The sequence below is a fragment of the Pavona decussata genome, unplaced genomic scaffold (assembly GCF_977016875.1).
Source record: "Pavona decussata unplaced genomic scaffold, jaPavDecu1.1 SCAFFOLD_202, whole genome shotgun sequence".
Classification (NCBI taxonomy): Eukaryota; Metazoa; Cnidaria; class Anthozoa; order Scleractinia; family Agariciidae; genus Pavona; species Pavona decussata.
The window spans coordinates 325,528-343,098 of NW_028145610.1; the positions used below are offsets into that span (position 1 = coordinate 325,528).

Below are 17,571 nucleotides of genomic sequence, written 5' to 3' on the forward strand. Positions count from 1 at the left end.
ATCCATGTCCAATATTGACAAACTGTTACAGTCCGGCTGTCAAAACCATCTTAGGCGATTCGTGGGTCCGTTAGTGACGTGCATGTTTGTAATGAGCAATGTCTAAGCAACAACCGTGGACGATAATCCTGCTGGTATACTTTGGATTAGTTGTTGATCTGATCGGCTTAACAAATACAAATGATAAGAGAAGCAAAGACCGATACAACGTAGAATTATATTTTAGAGTATACTATATTTCGGCTGGCCAAACCAGCCTTCTTCAGATACAATGAGAATTTGCATTGGGACATGCGCTTATATTATAAGTATTTGCGCAATAACGGAACTACGTAAAACTAAAGTGATTGACAGTATAAAAGATGAAGCAAATCAAATAATAAAAAGGAAAAAAGCTAGTAAATTTCTTTGCGAATATTCAGGCCATGTGGAAGAAGTATTCTGCCTTTTGAGATTAGAAAGGGAACGTTCAGGGAATAAATACTATGTCTGCCTCCGGTTGTTGTTATTTTTTCTCTCCCCAAAATATTATTAAATCATAGACAGCGTCTACAAGATTGCAACAGGTACATTAACTTTGTGAACTTCAAGCCCGACAATCAAGTCAGGCATCGCGCTCTTGGCTACCAGTACCATGTTTTTGAAGGTCAAAGTGGGTTTAAGCCAAAAATCAAGGAAAGAATGTTTACGCAAGCCTGATTGACCAAAAAGCGTATTACAGTGTACATCTCTCTGACTCAGCTAGTTGTAAAAAGAAAGTTGATTACCAAAGTGAGCAAACTCTTATCAAATTTTCTCCATGAATCTTCTAAAAACTGAAAGGCAGACAGAGTAATAAAGAGGGTGACCGGCTGACACAACTTAACTTGCTTTCAAGATGAACATGGTCCTTCCCTCTAACGGGATTTGTGTGCTATACTGGGATCATGTTCTATGCAGGGGGCGCACACAAAGTTCTCACGTGGCCGGAGTTGTAGGTAGCATTTCAGTTGAAAGTCACATCTGGAGGTCCGTGGCCCGAGGCCTACCCTCTGCTATCGTATTGTTTCCTTAACCCTTAAAGTCCCAAAAATTGATCAGCATGTAATTTCTCCTCACAATATCAATGCTTGATTAAACAAACAGGTCATGAGAATGAAGCAAATGATCACCAAACGCACTGATTGATAAACAAATTCTCTCAAGTAGTCCCATGATAAATATATAGAGAATAGTAGCGAGAATATACAAGTTGATATTAGGAATTAAAGGGTAAAAGAACCTTTGCCTCAGTGTCTCTCTTCACGCAGGTATATAAATGGGTATCGGGACATAATTTATTGCAGGGGTTAACCCTGCGATGGACTAGTATCTCACCCAACGGGGGGAGGGGGATACCAATACTCCTTGTCGCTTCACGTTGTCAAAACCGGTTTAACTTCCACCCTATTGACCACCTGTCTCGACCAACGTTTTCGGGCTTTTTAAAATACAGCTTGGTCTTCAAATCCCAAGTAAAAAATAAAAATGGAAAACGCACGGATGCGCGGTGGCCTGCTGATAGGCGAGTCAGATTTTCAGGGGAGGGTTCCAGGGGTTCCGGAACCCCCCTCTCCTATTTTTAACAGTGATTTTATCCCAGCAAGAGTGTAATGAAATTCTTCGTTTTGTTCTATGCTTACAATAAGTACAATGAACGTCATTGTGGTATCTCTTTGCGATGCAGCAGCATCGCGACAATGTACCAGCCCAGACCATCTGATTACTATAAGAGGGCAGTTGCTTTTCCCCTTCTAGACCATCTACAATCAGAGATGAAAACATACTTCAATCCTACTAATGATGCTGTCTTGTCCAGCCTCTTTAATCTTCTTCCTGAGCTGGGAGCCTTCGGAGACAGAAATCCTGACATTGAAGCAGCGCTGGAGTTTTATGAGAACGTCCTTCTTTCGAGATCCTCATGTGTTTGATGTTGAGCTCCTGCGACGGAAGAGAAAGTGGTGCAGCACTGAGGATGCCGACCTTCCCACCAATGCAGTTCAGACACTCGCAGCATGCATATGCGATCGAGAGTTCTTTCCTAACATCCACACCTTGATCCGTATTTTGTGCACGTTGCCGATAACGTCAGCTGAATTTGAGCGCTCATTTAGAACACGAAGAAGGTTAAAAACATACCTAAGGTCGACCATGTCAGGCGAGCGAGAGTCTGGGCTGGCGTTGATGAACATCAATTACCACCGAGACACAAATATCGAGGAAATGATATACACGTTCGCTCAACGGCAACCAAGGCGTCTTCTGTCTGCGTAGCGTAAACGCCAAAGTCTTGTACGTACGTAATTTAAGGATTTTAGACCAACTGTTTTCGTTGGAACCAATTTGGAACCCCCCCCCCCCCCCCCCCACTCCTAGAAATCCTGGCTACGCCCCTGAAGCCTGATGGCTTACCCTTATCTTTGTACTGTTTGTCTTGTTACTCAACATTGTCTTTCTCTTACTAAGGTAAGAAACAGATAAGATGGCATAAAACGCGAGTTGGAACCTACAAACTCGTAATTTACTCATTCTCCATGCCGCATAACTCATCGTTACTAATTTTCACGGCAACGTCAGGTAATTTCGCGAAAATGGAAGTGGCAAATTTCGCGGGACTTAACGATTTCGTGATTTGTTAAAAGGAACTACATTTCGCGAACATCATGCTGATCTGCATTAAGAAAACTGGTGGTAATTTTACTCAGCAATATTTTGCAATGGCAGTCAACTGAACCATTACATGAGAAAATGCAAAGCCTCCTGGCTAACACTTTTAATTAACTGTTTCCCTTTAAATTCAACTGAAAGAGAAAAAAGGGAGTACTTCCGTGCCGACCATCTTTAATCCTCCGCCGGTTTACAGAAAAATCAAGTTGCAAGAGGAAAAAACGTTCAGGTTTGAATATCTTCCTCAAGACTATGTGAAGAAAGAGACTGGTAATACCAAAGACGTTTCAGAAATGGGTAATCTGTCTCTACCCTTTGCTTTCAGATGGTAGATATATATCCCGAGCCGCAGGCGGGTGGTTTTCCTGCCAAGTTTTGAGTTTTGGGGTAATCTAGGGGTGATCAAGATATTTCCGCGTATGTTATGGCACTGAGTCAAATCTTACCGGCTACGCTGTCCGGTTCAATCCGATTAAGAAAATAAATACAACAATACTTTATAAGGGAAATATATTCACAAAGCCGATGAATCAGAGGAATTTTTCCAGACATTATGTTCGTTCGTTGCCTCTATCTCCGGACTAGTATTTTCCAGCATTCATGCAGTCATTTAAAGGGAGGGGTTCACAATTCAGCGCATGTGCATGAATATAAATGCTATTTTCTCTTTCTCAATTATCAACTTTATGGCCTTAAAAATCCCACACATATATACTTCAGTAATCACATTCTATAATTAGTCCAAGCAAAATGACTGATGACCAAAATTCATCGAAAATGTTAGTGATTGTCCACATATTGTCGATATTGAATTTAGCATTAACCCGTAGGATTTATTCCACCGTTGATGTGTTTACAGTTATTTGTATGCGAAATAACGTAATCATATGAAAAAATTACCACCCGAGGTACCTATTCCCTTCCGAACGGTTCATAAGCAACGAATTAAATTAAACACTGCAGGCTTGGGTCATATAGCGAGCAAAGGCGAAAAAGTATTTTGATTCACGGACATGCGCAGAACCGTGAACCCCTCCCTTAAACACCAATCTGACAACATGATTTCAGTCTTGAAAGATCTTGGAGGCTAAATCTTATCTTTCGAATCATGACCTTTTTTAAACATATGAGAGATTACTAAAAATGGGACCTGTATGCCAAATTTCAGAGATCAAGACTGAAGCGTTCCCGAGTAATAAGCAAGAGAAGTTTGGTTTCTACGGGGTCTTTCGCGGAAAAAACACGGACTGCCCACTGCGAAAATCTTTGTGTTGTGTTCGTGTACAATTCCCCAAAGAGCACGATGTTGAGAGATCTGTCAATATGCTCTCTTTTGCGTGAAAGATGAGACCGTTCTGGATCTCTAGATGGATAAAATAAAATTATTGTCCTCGCTAAAGACATCATCTTTTGCGATCAACTTAGTGGTGACAATAAAGGAAATGAAAACATGGACGCTATTGCGGCCGAGAATTTCCTAAAAACCGGTAATTTGAACATCTTAGCAGTCTTCTTACGTGATTAATATTGTTTGTAGTGATATCGCAATTTGCTTCTTGGCGCGATAATTTTACGCATAAACGCTATTTCTTATTTTCACCACTTAGCCAACTACCTAGCAGCACACGCTATTCCAATATTTTTCTTTCAGGTTTGCTGGAACGCCGAACGGGTACGGGTCGCGTCGCGTAATCCAACGAACGGCGATTTAGATTGCAAGCAGTTGTACTTTTCCCCCTCATATCACGCACGAAAAGTGACAGTAAAATTATGCGGCTTCGTCGCTCGCTAGATCCATCGTGCGCTAGATGCGCGCTCTAAAAATTAGGAGAAGACAGAGACTGCTCGCAGTCTAATGGCGATCCTGAAGCCAGGAGAAAACAGGAGAGAAATGCATGATTCTCCAGCTAGCTTCCCCCAACTTATCAAAATCTAACCCTATCCTCGACTGTGATCCTGAACCACAAGCTTCATAACCCTTTTCGGACTTCTCCTTTATTGTGTGTAACCGCTTTCTCGGGGGCATCACTTCTTTTCCCTTTCTTTAGACGTATATCTCCTCTAAAACTAGCTTCTTCGATCACGCGTGTTTGTCTGTTTGATTCAACGCCGTCACACTGTTGGGGTTCTGTTGCGGGTGCCGTTGCTATGCAGAGGTGTCATTGTTTATAATCGCCTCTCCTGATTGGTTTCGCGGGAAAAATAGCACCCCTTAAAAGGAAAGAAAGGGCCTAAAAAGGACCGTTTTTGATGATTTACCGCTGTATACTGTTGTTACAGGCGTAAAAAAACATGGCTGCCATTGAATCCAAGATGATGGAAGCTTTCAAGCTGATTTTTTGACGACTCCAGCGCAATTTTTGAGAAAAAAAATGCATGTTGATTGAAAGGTGGGAGCGTGTTCATTTAAAATTAGTTTCGAAGGCTTATCAGAACGGCTTGAAACTTGGCAGTCATAAAATACGTACTTGAACGAACATTTTTGTCGGAGTGCGTCAAATTTCTTCAAATACAAGACTCGTAGTGGCGTCACATTTTTTATGAGATTGAATAATTACATTTGTAGATATAATTTTTGTCCGTTTGAGTTTTCTCTGACGCACTCTGACACGATGCTAGGTCTTAATATTACACATCAATTGGCCAATGCTTTTTGAAATGCAGGACATTTTCTTTGAGTTTTATAGAGATATGCCAAATGGCAAGGTTTCGACCACGCCCATTAACAGATCAAATTTCAGGAATTCCTTTCATTCTTTTGGAAAAATAATATTTTTTACTAGAACTACATGCATTAACATGTTAAACGTGAAAATTTGATGAAGTTTAAGTGATTTTTTCAACAGATTTTATGCATGTAGATATGTGATGAAAATGTGCAAATTAGCCTCCAGTACCACCTTAAAAACTTCATTGGCCACCGGTCTTAGCATGTTGTATTTTTAAAGTACTGATGTTATCTTCTGAGAATTGTTTTTGGTCAAAACTCCTTTGCACAATGATTGACGGTGTCAGCGAGCGGTATGTGGTATGAGAGGTACGCCGCACGTACTGGGGCGTTAGATTTTGGGGAATGCCCTAAATCAGAACGGTTCGTTTGATTGGATGCAGGAGTGGATGAGACTTAACTTTGATGATTTTGCTATAAATATATCAGTCATGCTAGTTCAAGCGGTTAAGCACTCTCAGGGTATCTTACCTACAGAGAAGTCGTCAATACATTTTCAGCTAAATATTATCACGATGTTTCCTCATAGAGAAATATTGCGGAGCGCAGTTTGTGTTGTGACAGGGTGTATAATCACGGTAGTGTGCATAAAAATGTGGCAGATGAAAGTCAGATCAAGGCACAGAGAGAATTGCGGAAACGGTGATAGAGAAGTAGACGGTGATGAAGAGAGGAGACAAGGCGACCGAGGTGTACAGGTTGATGGAGCAGATCCGCAGGGTGAGCAGATGGAACCAAGAGTTCCCCAAGAACACGACTGTCAGATTTTATTGAGAAGTAAGTGCAACTTTATCCTATGTTTGAGCTCAGGAAAAAAAATTTCAATTATACATGAAAAGTTTATATATATTGTCCAAAACATGTGATGCGGTTGAGAAAAACTATAGCGCATTGTTAGGTAAAGGTACTGGGTAAGTAGCAGTGTCTTACCAATCTCTCTGAGTTTCAGCAACAGATGCATGTGCGTTTTGATACCCATTTTTACCAATCACGAAGTTATACGGCAAACGTGCTTTCTTGCTTTATATGTTCAAATACTATTATCTTTGAGGATAATGCTATTATCTTTGGCATAGTATGCCACACATGAAATCCAATCCGCGTTCCCTCCGCGTTGCTACACATGAAATCCAATCCTAGCAGCGCACATGCACACATGACCGTCATGTGTGCTAGGATTCCATTCCATTCCTGTCACACATGACTTTCGAATCCTAGCATTATCCTCAAAGATAATAGTATTTGAACGCAATGGAATAAATATGACGGAATATTTTAAGCCTGGTGAATAAATGCGAATGATGTATTATTCCGAATAAGTGACACAGGCAACTCGAAAAAAAAATCCGAGTGCTCCTACACCTTACTGAATATTGAATTATCCTCAATATTCCATCACATTTATTCCACTATTATCTTTGTTGCCGATCCTAGCACGTAAAATGCACACCTTCGGTTTTAATTTCATGCACAGCCCGGCTCATCAGTCCACAACTAATATTAATCATGCGGGTTAGGTAAAATAGGTCGCTAGCTTTGTATATCAGAGTAGGTCAGCCAGGGTCACCTATCAGCTCAAACATGAATTAGATCTTGCTGGCATAAGCCTAAACAGGCGGGAAAAAATATTATCTACCAACAATTTGCTTAAACACATACTATTAATTTTCTTACAGCAGTCATGGACGGACGATGACCAGTCAAACCACAAGACTTGCTTTTGTAGGGCTGTGTTTCTAAAGACATTGAACCTTAGATTTTATTGTAACATGCATTTAGTCTGTAGCGTTTTTTTTTGTAACAAAGTCAATCCCTTTCAGGGTCACAATATATTAAGAAAAATGCCTCTTACGCTATGACCGATATTTGCCCCAAAATATAACAAAAACTAACTCTCCGAAACAGTTAGAAATAAAAGAGAAATATAAACGCATTCTTAGGAAACCGCAACCCGATATTTAATGGTGAATGTCGTGAATCGTTTGTTACATTATTTGTTTTGTTGGACCGTACATCCGAACAGTACATTGATGATTGACATTTGATTATTAATTTGATTGAAGTGTACCTCGTGATTACATTAGCACGTTACTTTTGTATCTTTTATATCGTTTTGTCTGCGTAAAGAGCAAAGAGTTGTCTGCTTATCAAAGTCCAGTTGTGGGGTTGCGCTTTTCGAGTATGGTGTAAATAATAGAACGGGTGAGGAGCCATAACCCTTTGAGTGCAGTGTTTTGGAATAAAATGAGCATTAAGTGACACTTTCTCTAAGAACGGTCCACTGCGTTTCGGGTCGGAAAAAAGTTTGCCCTCAAACTTTGCCCAGTAAATCATCTTGGGTCGTATGCTAATGAAATGAATTTAGTTTTTGGAAATACGTTAAAATAGATTTTTTACAGGTCTCAACAGTCAGAGCGGTCGAGGACCTAAATTTGGGCGTGGCGAAAATAGAAAATTGCATAAAATTGATGAGCTCGCTGCTCGAAAACCAGGAAACGCCACAAAAATTCATTATAATTCCTAAGTTAAGTAATTCTTCAAAGGTATGAAATGCATATTTATTTGGATTTGTTTTAATTTTTAGGGTCACAAAAATTAATATTAGTAACCTTCATTAAAACGCTTTCTGAAAACCGGTGAAAGTACCCTGTCTTTGCCGGCATTTATTTCACAAGTCCAGACCGAACTATTCTAAATTCCAACTGAACTTTGCTAAACAGATGTTAGAAAGCACAGAAATATAAAAATACCTTGCGCTTTTTATCTTCCTTGATCACAGCGACTTCGCACTTTTGGTGCTTTTGCGAATATGAAACCGGCATTATGCAAATGAAGTTGTTGATCAAATTCAGATTGTTATAAAACAAAACATTCTTAATCGCTAAATTTTACCATTCTAAATTAACCACACCAAAAAACACACAAAATAACACGCATAAACGGTTTTAACCGTTTACAAATGCCTTAAATTGGTGAATAATTCGGCCCCGATTTTATGACACTTTGTGGGGAATTTTTATAAAAATTAGTCTGTCTGCTAAACAGTATTTAGGTTCTAAGAAACTTATTTTCATTATTATTATTATTATTGTTAGTATTATTTGTTTTTCCATTTTTGCATGTTTGCTTTGTTGACGCCATTCAATTGGTATTCATTGCTTGAAGGTCCTTTAGGAAGTAAAACATTTCGCTGAGTTTGGCCTACTGCCATCTGAATTAATCACAAATCACTGAAATTGACAAGCAGACTAGAAGGAGGATGCCGGCCTGTACATCCCTCCACGTTAAGTGCCTTTCTCAATATATAGATAATATAAACTTCTGCACCACACCACGAAAAAGATTTCGGTGGTCTAGAAGTTGTTTTAGCCATTTGTCTTTTGAAGTGCAAGTTGTCATTCTATTACAGTTCGCAAAAAATTTCCATGTAGTAATAAGAAAAAATTGAATTCGCTTTAGTAAAACATGTGATTTATTAATTTTCAAAAGCTGGGCATTATCAATATGTTGCTCAAATTGAATTGATAAGAACTTGTACATGAAAGCCGGAAGGAAAAACAAACTGCACAGAAAAAGAAAGATTTCCTAGGAAGCGAGGGAAGGATAATCCGTCTATCCGTCCGTCGCGATGTGTTCCGGTTGCAATCCCGGCGGACTGGTGTCTCGCTCTGAGAGTTTCACTCCAGGCCCTTCGACGCAAATGCCAAAGCTTCTAACCTGTACTTTTTGGTGTAGTTAATATTTTTAATGTAATGTCTCATTGTTTCAGTGTAATTATTTTAAAGTCATTATTACTGAAAATTCAACACGAGCTTTCCTCCTAGAGAAAGATAATCAAATCCCACATTAAGGAGCATCAGTACAGTATATTGTTGCTGTGTTGTTTATAGCGTAAGTGTAATTTTAAAACTACTCCAAGCTAGTTGACAGGCAGTCCACTAAAATACCATAAATCCTCGAAAAAGTGCTACCTCTCGAATACGCGCCCCCAATGTGTCCTGGAAATGTTCGCCATAATTCCATTCCATACCATTTAGAGCACCCTTGGGACACTGAAGGTGTCATTACCAGCTCAAAAAGGACGGCAGGGAAAATCTGAAATTTGAAATAAGTGCCCTGGACCCTCAACTGGCATGAGGTTAGAAGCGTGGCTTAGAATTTGAACTTGACGCTTATGAGAAACAATTACATGTACTTTATTGCACATGTATTTCATTGAACATAAACAGCTCGTTTACGACTTACCCTCAAATTTGAATCTGCATTAAAGAGTTTTGTAGCCCAATCCACGTCCCGTATTCCTTATTCCCTTTATACAAATTTCTCGATCCTTGACGTCAAGACTTGGGTAATAAGGGAAATTGTGCATTCCGAAACAAGATGTCGTGCTTCCTGTCACGTTCGGGGATTTGTAGTGATTCAAGAGGCATTTCAGGTTTCTTTAATTTGCTTCATTGCACTGAATCAATAGAAAGCCACCTTGCGTCTGTTCATTTATCGCGAGAAACTATAACGGAGGGAGAGCTAATCCTGGCCAGGGCTGGCCTTTTTGATTTGGAACAGACCGTCGTAGAGCAAATGTCGGTATGCGCCAAACATAGGCACACCTTGGGGAAGTTCTGGCGCCCGAGAAGAGCATGCCAGTATCCCGCTCATCAGGGACGTCCTGGTAGGAGCCAGAAGGGGGCAAAGAGCCGGTATTCTGTTACTCTTGAGATGTCTAAGGCTATTCATCAAATGTATGGTGTCCTTGTCCAAATCGGTTCAGGTGCGTACATAATAGTTACTTCCTTGTGACCGTTCTCTTACATAAAATCAGTTATAGCAAACTGACTTTTATTTATGATGAAGAACTTCAAGTTGGTGTTGAATTTTTCTAGGATTTAATTTTGCAACATGTTTAGAGTGAAAATGTGGCGGGGAAGTGTGCCTAATTCGAGCTCCCTGTCTGAGATTTTTTTCGCACGGCATTTGCCGGTATTTTCGTTCAGTTTGTTGGCTTTTACAATTAGCGTCTAATTGAATTATCTACCTCTGTTGGTAATTGAATGATCTTCGCTTTTCTCCCTGTTTTATTTTCTTCTTTCGCACACGCGGTAAAGTTCCCAAAACAAAGACCCTCGTTTAATACTTTTGGATGTAGCAGCCTTTCCTTTTTGCTCTTGCTGGTTTCACACTAATATTGCGACAGAATTGGAAATGTAGAGGCATTCTTGACATCTCATTATGTTTTTGAAATATCGGGTTCTTTGGTACACAGTATGTGATATGTTATTGGCCATCTCTTTTCTTTGCATATGATATTCTCCAAAAATGGGCGTAAAAAAATCGGGTGGAAAGGAGTAAAGGAAGAGCAAAGAAAAAAAACAAGGCGCGCTCGAGTTTATCCCCTTCCCCAGTCCCTCCTCGGTTTATTAACCTAAAGTAGCCCTTACGGAGCAGAAAGATACCTGTCGTGTTTTAGATAGTTCTTTACTTTAGGAGGTCTCTGTGAATATAATGAAAATTGTCCAATTTTATCGCCTTCGGGGGGTTAAGGGCACCCCCACTCTACCCCCCCCCCCCCCCATATTGCGTATCAAAACGAAATTGTACTGAAACATCCCCCGATAAAAAAATGTTCATGTGGTATTTTCACATATGCTTCTTAGACTGCGTAGCGCAGTAGCCCGAACATGAGAAATAAGTCCGAAGTCAGTTGTAGAACCTTCCTTGAGTAATTTGACTTTCTTTTTGATCAAATAAGTTATTTGCAACAACTGCCGCAACCAACACAATGCCTCTGTGAAAGAAATGCCTTGGATCTTCCGTGCAACTTCGGAAAAGGAATCTGTACAAACGTCCAAGCCAGGAGCGAGGTGAGTTATTTTGTAAAAATATCTACCAAAAAATGTAGGTATATAGAGAAAAATCAGACTATAACATCGTTTCTAACCTTTCGTAAAGAAAAGAACTCGGCGCGCGCACCTTTTAAAATCTTGATATTTATGAATGCAGCCTGGCTTATAATAAGTTTAATCCTATTTGATTAGTTTGAATCAATTTGTTACAGCAAGGCAATCTCCGCAATAAGATAAACATTGCCATATTTGGTGATATTCGTTATAAGATAAAGCACAATAACAACATGTGGGACGGCCCCGTCATTGTGTCAAGAATTTTTTACTCCATACTGCAGCCCCATTTATGCCGGTCTCTATACAAATGGCTGTCGCGTTCAAAAAATGGCTATTGCATTAAATTGAGGGGCATTTTCAGTATCTGCTTTAGGGGGGGGGGGGGGGGGTTGTTGCGCACGCTTTGGGAGCCTCAAAAAACATATTAATAGCTACAATCTTGGACAATTGAAATAAAAAATTAAGACCTTTTTTTTTTCAGTGATTGAAACATGGCGCGTTTTGCTTTGCACGCAAATTCATACTGATTGATTTAGAGGGGAGAATGAGGGACCAATTTTTTTCCTTTTATTCTGCCCAAGACATAACTCAAAATAAAGCACAAAAAGAAGGTTGACCCCCTCCAAATTACACATTTAAAATCGATTGAGTTTCGAGATGGAGATGACCAAGGTAGTAAAGTCCACATTTAAACTAATTCACTCCCTTTTGATGCACTTATGCTTTTTACAGCAAGCACATGCAACCGAAAAGGAACACACCCCGTCTATTTTTTTGTACATAAGTACACTAAAAATGCCGTTGTTCCAATTTTGCTGGCTCTCAATTAAAATTAATTTTTCATTTTAAGGCCTTGCAAAGAAGCAGCATCAGCTCAACTCCAGTCTTCAATGTACTCAGCCATAACACCCTGTGTTTTGAGGCGGGGATGCAACTCTGATGAAACTTGGACGCCTTCAGCCTTGCTTGCGTTTGACGATAGCATGGAAATGGACGAATTTGGATTAACTGAAGAAAATAATGGAGGGCCAGTGCAAGTTTTCAATTCCTGCATTGACAGCCTTGCCGATGCTGCAAGAAAGCCTAAAATCGATCCCCTGGAGTCACAAGTAGCTTGCTGGGAAAGTTGCCCCAAAGCTGAAAGATCAGCAGTTGTCCAGAAAACAGAGCAGGTGTGTCAGTTGTTGTGTAATGTAATAGCGCCCAATGATGGAGAGCAATTGTTCCAGGCAGTAATAGATCAACACAACAATAAGACTGAAATTGGTGGTGTCGGCCTGAAAGCCCTCGTTGTTGCATATCAAAATGCCCCGTCCAGGTCTGTAAAAACACAAATACTGAGTATCTACGCCGATCGATTCACAAAAAAAGAGCTTAAAGAAATCCATAAGCCATTTGAAGATCTCTCTGAAAGGCAAATAAAGAAGGCAAGAGCTCAAGCGAAGATTGAAGGACCCGGAATACCTGTTGAAAGATTACCGCGACACAGAATCCGTGTGGATCAGCGCCAACTAGACCATTTCTTGGAGTTTAGCATGCGGCCATATTACTACCAAGATGTAGCTTACGGTACTCGCACCCTTAAACTTGAGAGTGGGGAAGAACTTGTTATGCCTAACGTCGTCCGCACAGTGGCCAGGTGCACTATCATTAACCAATACCTTGAACATTGCAAGGAAACTGGATTTAACCCGATCAGTAACTCCACCATGTGGAGAGTACTTGACGTCCAAGAAGCTTCACAGAGGAAATCATTGCGAGGTCTCGATAATACAGCAGCTGACGGTGCTGATGGTTTTAAGGATTTGCTAAGAATCGTAGACGAGCTAGAGCACGTTGGGGCAGCAAAAGACTGGTGTGAACAAGCTAGAAAGAAGCTTCGAGAAGGCAAGTTATATCTCAAGACTAAATACTGTGACCATTGCAGGGAGGATGGCAGCTCCTGCCCTGATCATTGTAGAGTCTTTGCTTTGAGCGATGCCAGTGACGCTGACTACCAGGACGCATGCAGCCACACCCATGACATGGCGTGCGCAGACTGCGAGAGCCTGAAAAGTATCGTGGAGGAAGTAGAAAGTGCCATTCCTAAGTACGAGGCACAGCTCGGAAAAGATCAAACAGACGACCTTCAGCATGACGCGAAGGGTGCCGCCTTTAAAATCTTTGAATGGAAAGCCCATATTTTACGAGCTCAGAATCAGGATCAAGCAAAGCAGCAAATTTTAAACTCCATAGAAGAAGATGAAGTGGTCATAGTAGTTGATTGGGCGATGAAGTTTACAGTCATGAAGTTTCGAGAGAAGCAGGCAGAGTGGTTTGCCAAGAGAGGAATCAATTGGCATGTGAGTAGCGTCATAACGAGACGAGAAGAAAGCCTTGAAGTAACCTGCTACGTTCACCTTCTTGACAGTTGTCGACAGGACTGGTTTGCAGTGCTATCAATCCTGGAGAACCTTCTTTTTACCATTAAGCTGCGACACCCAGGAATAATTAAGGCCTACTTGAGATCAGATGAAGCAGGGTGTTACCACAATAGCAAGCTGGTTTCATCCTTCCGAGAGCTCGGATATCGCCAGGGGATAGAGATCGTCAGATACGACCACTCCGAACCTCAATCGGGAAAGGACATGTGCGATAGAATCTTGTGCCCGATTAAGGCAGCTATTAGAAGGTATTGTAACGAGGGTCATGATGTCGTATCTGCACAAGATATGCATACCGCTTTGAAAGAGAGGCCAGTTAAGGGGACGACAGCGACGGTATGCGCTGTCCAAGAGCAATACACAACGCTAGAGATAAGGAAGATTCCGAACTACAGCAATCTACACAATTTCGAGTTTACTAAAGAAGGCCTACGTGTCTGGAGAGCGTTCAATGTCGGTCCTGGGAAGTTTATTCCATGGAATGACATTGTAATTTGTCCGCAGAGAAAATCAGATCTCATGGAGAAGATCCCATTCTTCCTTACTACTGTTCGCCAGTTCACGTCAAAAGAGCAAAGCAGAGCCGATCTTAGTGAGGACAAGCTATATGAATGTCCCGAGCCAAGCTGCAATGAAGAGTTTCAAAGTCGGTCGGACCTAGACCTCCATATGAATATGTTTGGTCATCAAGAAATCCCGCGACAGCCTGGGAAGGAGTGTCTGTATGATAAGCTAAAGAGAGACTGGGTCAGCCACTTCCAGACATTAACAATACAAGGGAAAGGATTGACAGGAGCATCAGCAGCGGTGAAAGAATCCCTTTCAAGTACCCCACGATTACTGAAGGGCTGGGCACTTCACAAGAAGTGCAGAGGGGCGAGGTTTCCGGAAAAGGTTCGGCGGTATCTGATACATAAGTTTAATATTGGGCAAGGCACTGGCAGGAAAGAAGATCCAGCACAGGTTGCTAAGGATATGCGAACGGCTTCCACAATAGACGGAGAGAGAATGTTCGATAGAACGGAGTGGCTCTCTAAGTGTCAGATTCAAGGTTTTTTCTCGAGGTTATCAGCAAGCATCAAGCAGGGGCACCAGATGGACACAGAGCCTACAGAAAGTGAAAAAGAGGATACCGACGCAGAAGAGCTGGACGATCTGGTAGAGGAGTACGCTTGCGACATAGATGAGGAACGTCTAAGAGATACAACAGAGGTAGTCCTGGGGAAAATAGGCCTGACCCACCCAATCCTGTACGATATTTATGATTTGTGCACCTTGTCAAGAGATGGGAAGCTACCAAGTTTCAAGGTTCCGATGCTTCGAGAGATGTGCAAACATTTTGATCTTTCAGTCCGATCCAAAGATACCAAGGCAGTCCTTCTTTCAAAAATGAAGGAAATGATCTCGGAGTGTAGTTGCAATGCAATGCCGAATAAGCAGTGAACAGTTATGTAATAACTGTGAAAGACAGGGACGAGATTAGGGAGCAACGGTCTCTGTAAACGTTTCAATTAACTAGCGCCGTATTTCTCAAGTAAAATTACGCGTTATATGTAATATATCAAACACGAGAAGGTGTGTTTCATCAGATATTCAAACACTGAGAAGTAGGTTGAAAAAACGAGGCACGAATGAGTTTTTTTAAACGACTTCAAATGATCAATAATTCAAGGCTAAAGTTAGCAAAATTTTATGGTAATTAGGAAATCATATCCAAACCACAGTCACACTAGTGATGTAAATGAGTTCCTAGGGGAACTTTCCTAAAGGTAACGTAACATCTTTTGGTGTTTTGTGTGGGACTTTCCGCGCGGATTGCAACAAATTCCCACCATTTTGAAACCGCGTCTTTCCTATGAGAAAAATTGGGCGCTCCAGCGCGCGCGCAAATGGTGCGCGGTCATTTTTTTTCCCGGTATTTATCGGACTTCACAAATAAAACACGTTATATGTAAAGCATATAGCATAACGGTCATTTTGAAGTAAGCTTAGAAGATTTTAAGGAAGGATCTTGTCTTTTCATTTGTTAACCGCGTTTTACAGTTTCAAAGCGCGGTGCATGCAAAGGTCATTGTTTATATGAGGAAATTGTCAGTATTACTGCCCCTGAAACGGACATTGATGTCAACGGAGGCCATTCCCGCTCAGATTCCAAAAGTTAGTAGCTACACGCCAGTAAGCTTTAATTGTACGGTGTTGAATATTGCTTATCATGTATGAGAATAAAGAGTAATAATGTATTCAAAGCAGTGGTGAATGGAATCAATTTGGAGAAAATTAGGAAGTTAACTGAGGAGTTTAAAGGACCTTGACCTATAAACTTCTCCAGTACAGGAGTTATGTCGTTAAAATGCCGCATCCGGCAAAAGAAAACTTTCTTCATCAAATTGTTCTGTACGTTGGTCGTAGATCGGGAAAAAATAAGATGGTGTTGTTAGCATTGTCGTTTTAGTAGTCATTTACCAAATAAAAAAGGCAATCAAGAAATAATCTAGAGTGAAACACAGAATCAAGTGTTGTCGATTTCAATGCAAATCACAGCATCCATTTAAAGCTGAATTGATCTTCACGTTTTTGATACCAAAAACGTGTACAAATTTTCAATAGTACTTTTCAAAAAATAAAAATCGACAGTAGGAAACAGCGAGATGAAAAATTTCTTTATATAGGACTAAGTTTCGTAGACAGCGCATTTAGCATATTAAATGTTTACATTATTTTACATAGCATTCTAAACAATACTAAATAATTCATCAGTTTAAAAGCATTTTTAGACGGTTAAACCCGTTTATGCGTTTTAGTTTTGTGTGCTTTTCGGTGTAGTTAATTTAGAATGGTAAAATTTAGCGATTAAGAATGTTTTGTTTTATAACAATCTGAATTTGATCAACAACCTCATTTGCATAATGTGGGTGTCATATTCGAAAAAGCACCAAAAGTGCGAAGTCACTGTGATCAAGGAAGATAAAAAGCGCAAGGTATTTTTATATTTCTGTGCTTTCTAACATCTGTTTAGCAAAGTTCAGTTGGAATTTAGAATGGTTCGGTCTGGACTTGTGAAATAAATGCCGGCAAAGACAGGGTACTTTCACCGGTTTTCAGAAAGCGTTCTAACGAGGGTTAATAATATCAATTTTTGTGACCCTAAAAATTAAAACAAATGAAAATGAATATGCATTTCATACCTTTGAAGGACCACTTTACTTAGGAATTATAATGAATTTTTGTGGCGTTTCCTGGTTTTCGAGCAGCGAGCTCATCAATTTTATGCAATTTTCTATTTTCGCCACGCCCAAATTTAGGTCCTCGACCGCTCTGACTGTTGTGGCCTGTAAAAAATCTATTTTAACGTATTTCCAAAAACTAAATTCATTTCATTAGCATACGACCCAAGATGATTTACTGGGCAAAGTTTGAGGGCAAACTTTTTTCCGACCCGAAACGCAGTGGACCGCTCTTAGAGAAAGTGTCACTTAATTTGTAAAGAAATTAGTAAACCAAATTCACGAACCCTCCAACCCCCCCCCCCCACTCCCCCCCAAAAAAGAAGAAAAACACAAATACCTTATTGGTACTTAATTTCTTCGCGATTTCAGTAGGCAAATAGGAAAAAAAGTCATTAAATTTCGCGATTTCAAAAAGTCTGAGCTTTTTAAAATTTCTAGACAAACTGGAACAAGCAAAACGAGTATTACAACGTGGATACGCATTGTCCCAGTTAATAATTTGTGTATTTGTTGATACATATCCTGTATATGTTGTTGTTGGTACATGTTAATCATTTTTTTATGTGATCTGAATTTTCTATATGGGTATTACAGGGATTTTTATCCGCGGG

The 17,571-nt window shown here is 40.3% G+C and overlaps 2 protein-coding genes across 2 annotated transcripts; both read left to right on the forward strand.

Annotated features, from left to right (window-relative positions):
- Nucleotides 1-5,721: 5,721 nt before the first annotated feature.
- On the forward strand, nucleotides 5,722-7,305 carry LOC146460980 (uncharacterized). The gene is made up of 2 exons (XM_085087501.1): nucleotides 5,722-6,190; nucleotides 7,090-7,305. Exons 1-2 carry the CDS (start codon nucleotides 5,791-5,793, stop codon nucleotides 7,107-7,109), a joined length of 420 nt encoding a protein of 139 aa, XP_084943627.1. The 5' UTR covers nucleotides 5,722-5,790; the 3' UTR covers nucleotides 7,110-7,305.
- Nucleotides 7,306-7,753: 448 nt separating this feature from the next.
- LOC146460981 (uncharacterized) lies at nucleotides 7,754-15,267 on the forward strand. The gene is made up of 3 exons (XM_085087261.1): nucleotides 7,754-10,206; nucleotides 11,160-11,271; nucleotides 12,153-15,267. Exons 1-3 carry the CDS (start codon nucleotides 9,794-9,796, stop codon nucleotides 15,174-15,176), a joined length of 3,549 nt encoding a protein of 1,182 aa, XP_084943387.1. The 5' UTR covers nucleotides 7,754-9,793; the 3' UTR covers nucleotides 15,177-15,267.
- Nucleotides 15,268-17,571: the final 2,304 nt, after the last annotated feature.

What these genes read in the sequence shown, in the direction of transcription:
- LOC146460980 (XM_085087501.1), top strand. Translation starts at nt 5,791, where the DNA reads ATGCAGGAGTGGATGAGACTTAACTTTGATGATTTTGCTATAAATATA. An exon ending in CTGTCAGATTTTATTGAGAA is followed by an intron (nt 6,191 to 7,089) that starts GTAAGTGCAACT and finishes ATTTTCTTACAG; the next exon opens with CAGTCATGGACGGACGATGA.
- LOC146460981 (XM_085087261.1), top strand. Translation starts at nt 9,794, where the DNA reads ATGTCGTGCTTCCTGTCACGTTCGGGGATTTGTAGTGATTCAAGAGGC. An exon ending in TACATAATAGTTACTTCCTT is followed by an intron (nt 10,207 to 11,159) that starts GTGACCGTTCTC and finishes TGATCAAATAAG; the next exon opens with TTATTTGCAACAACTGCCGC. An exon ending in ACGTCCAAGCCAGGAGCGAG is followed by an intron (nt 11,272 to 12,152) that starts GTGAGTTATTTT and finishes AATTAATTTTTC; the next exon opens with ATTTTAAGGCCTTGCAAAGA.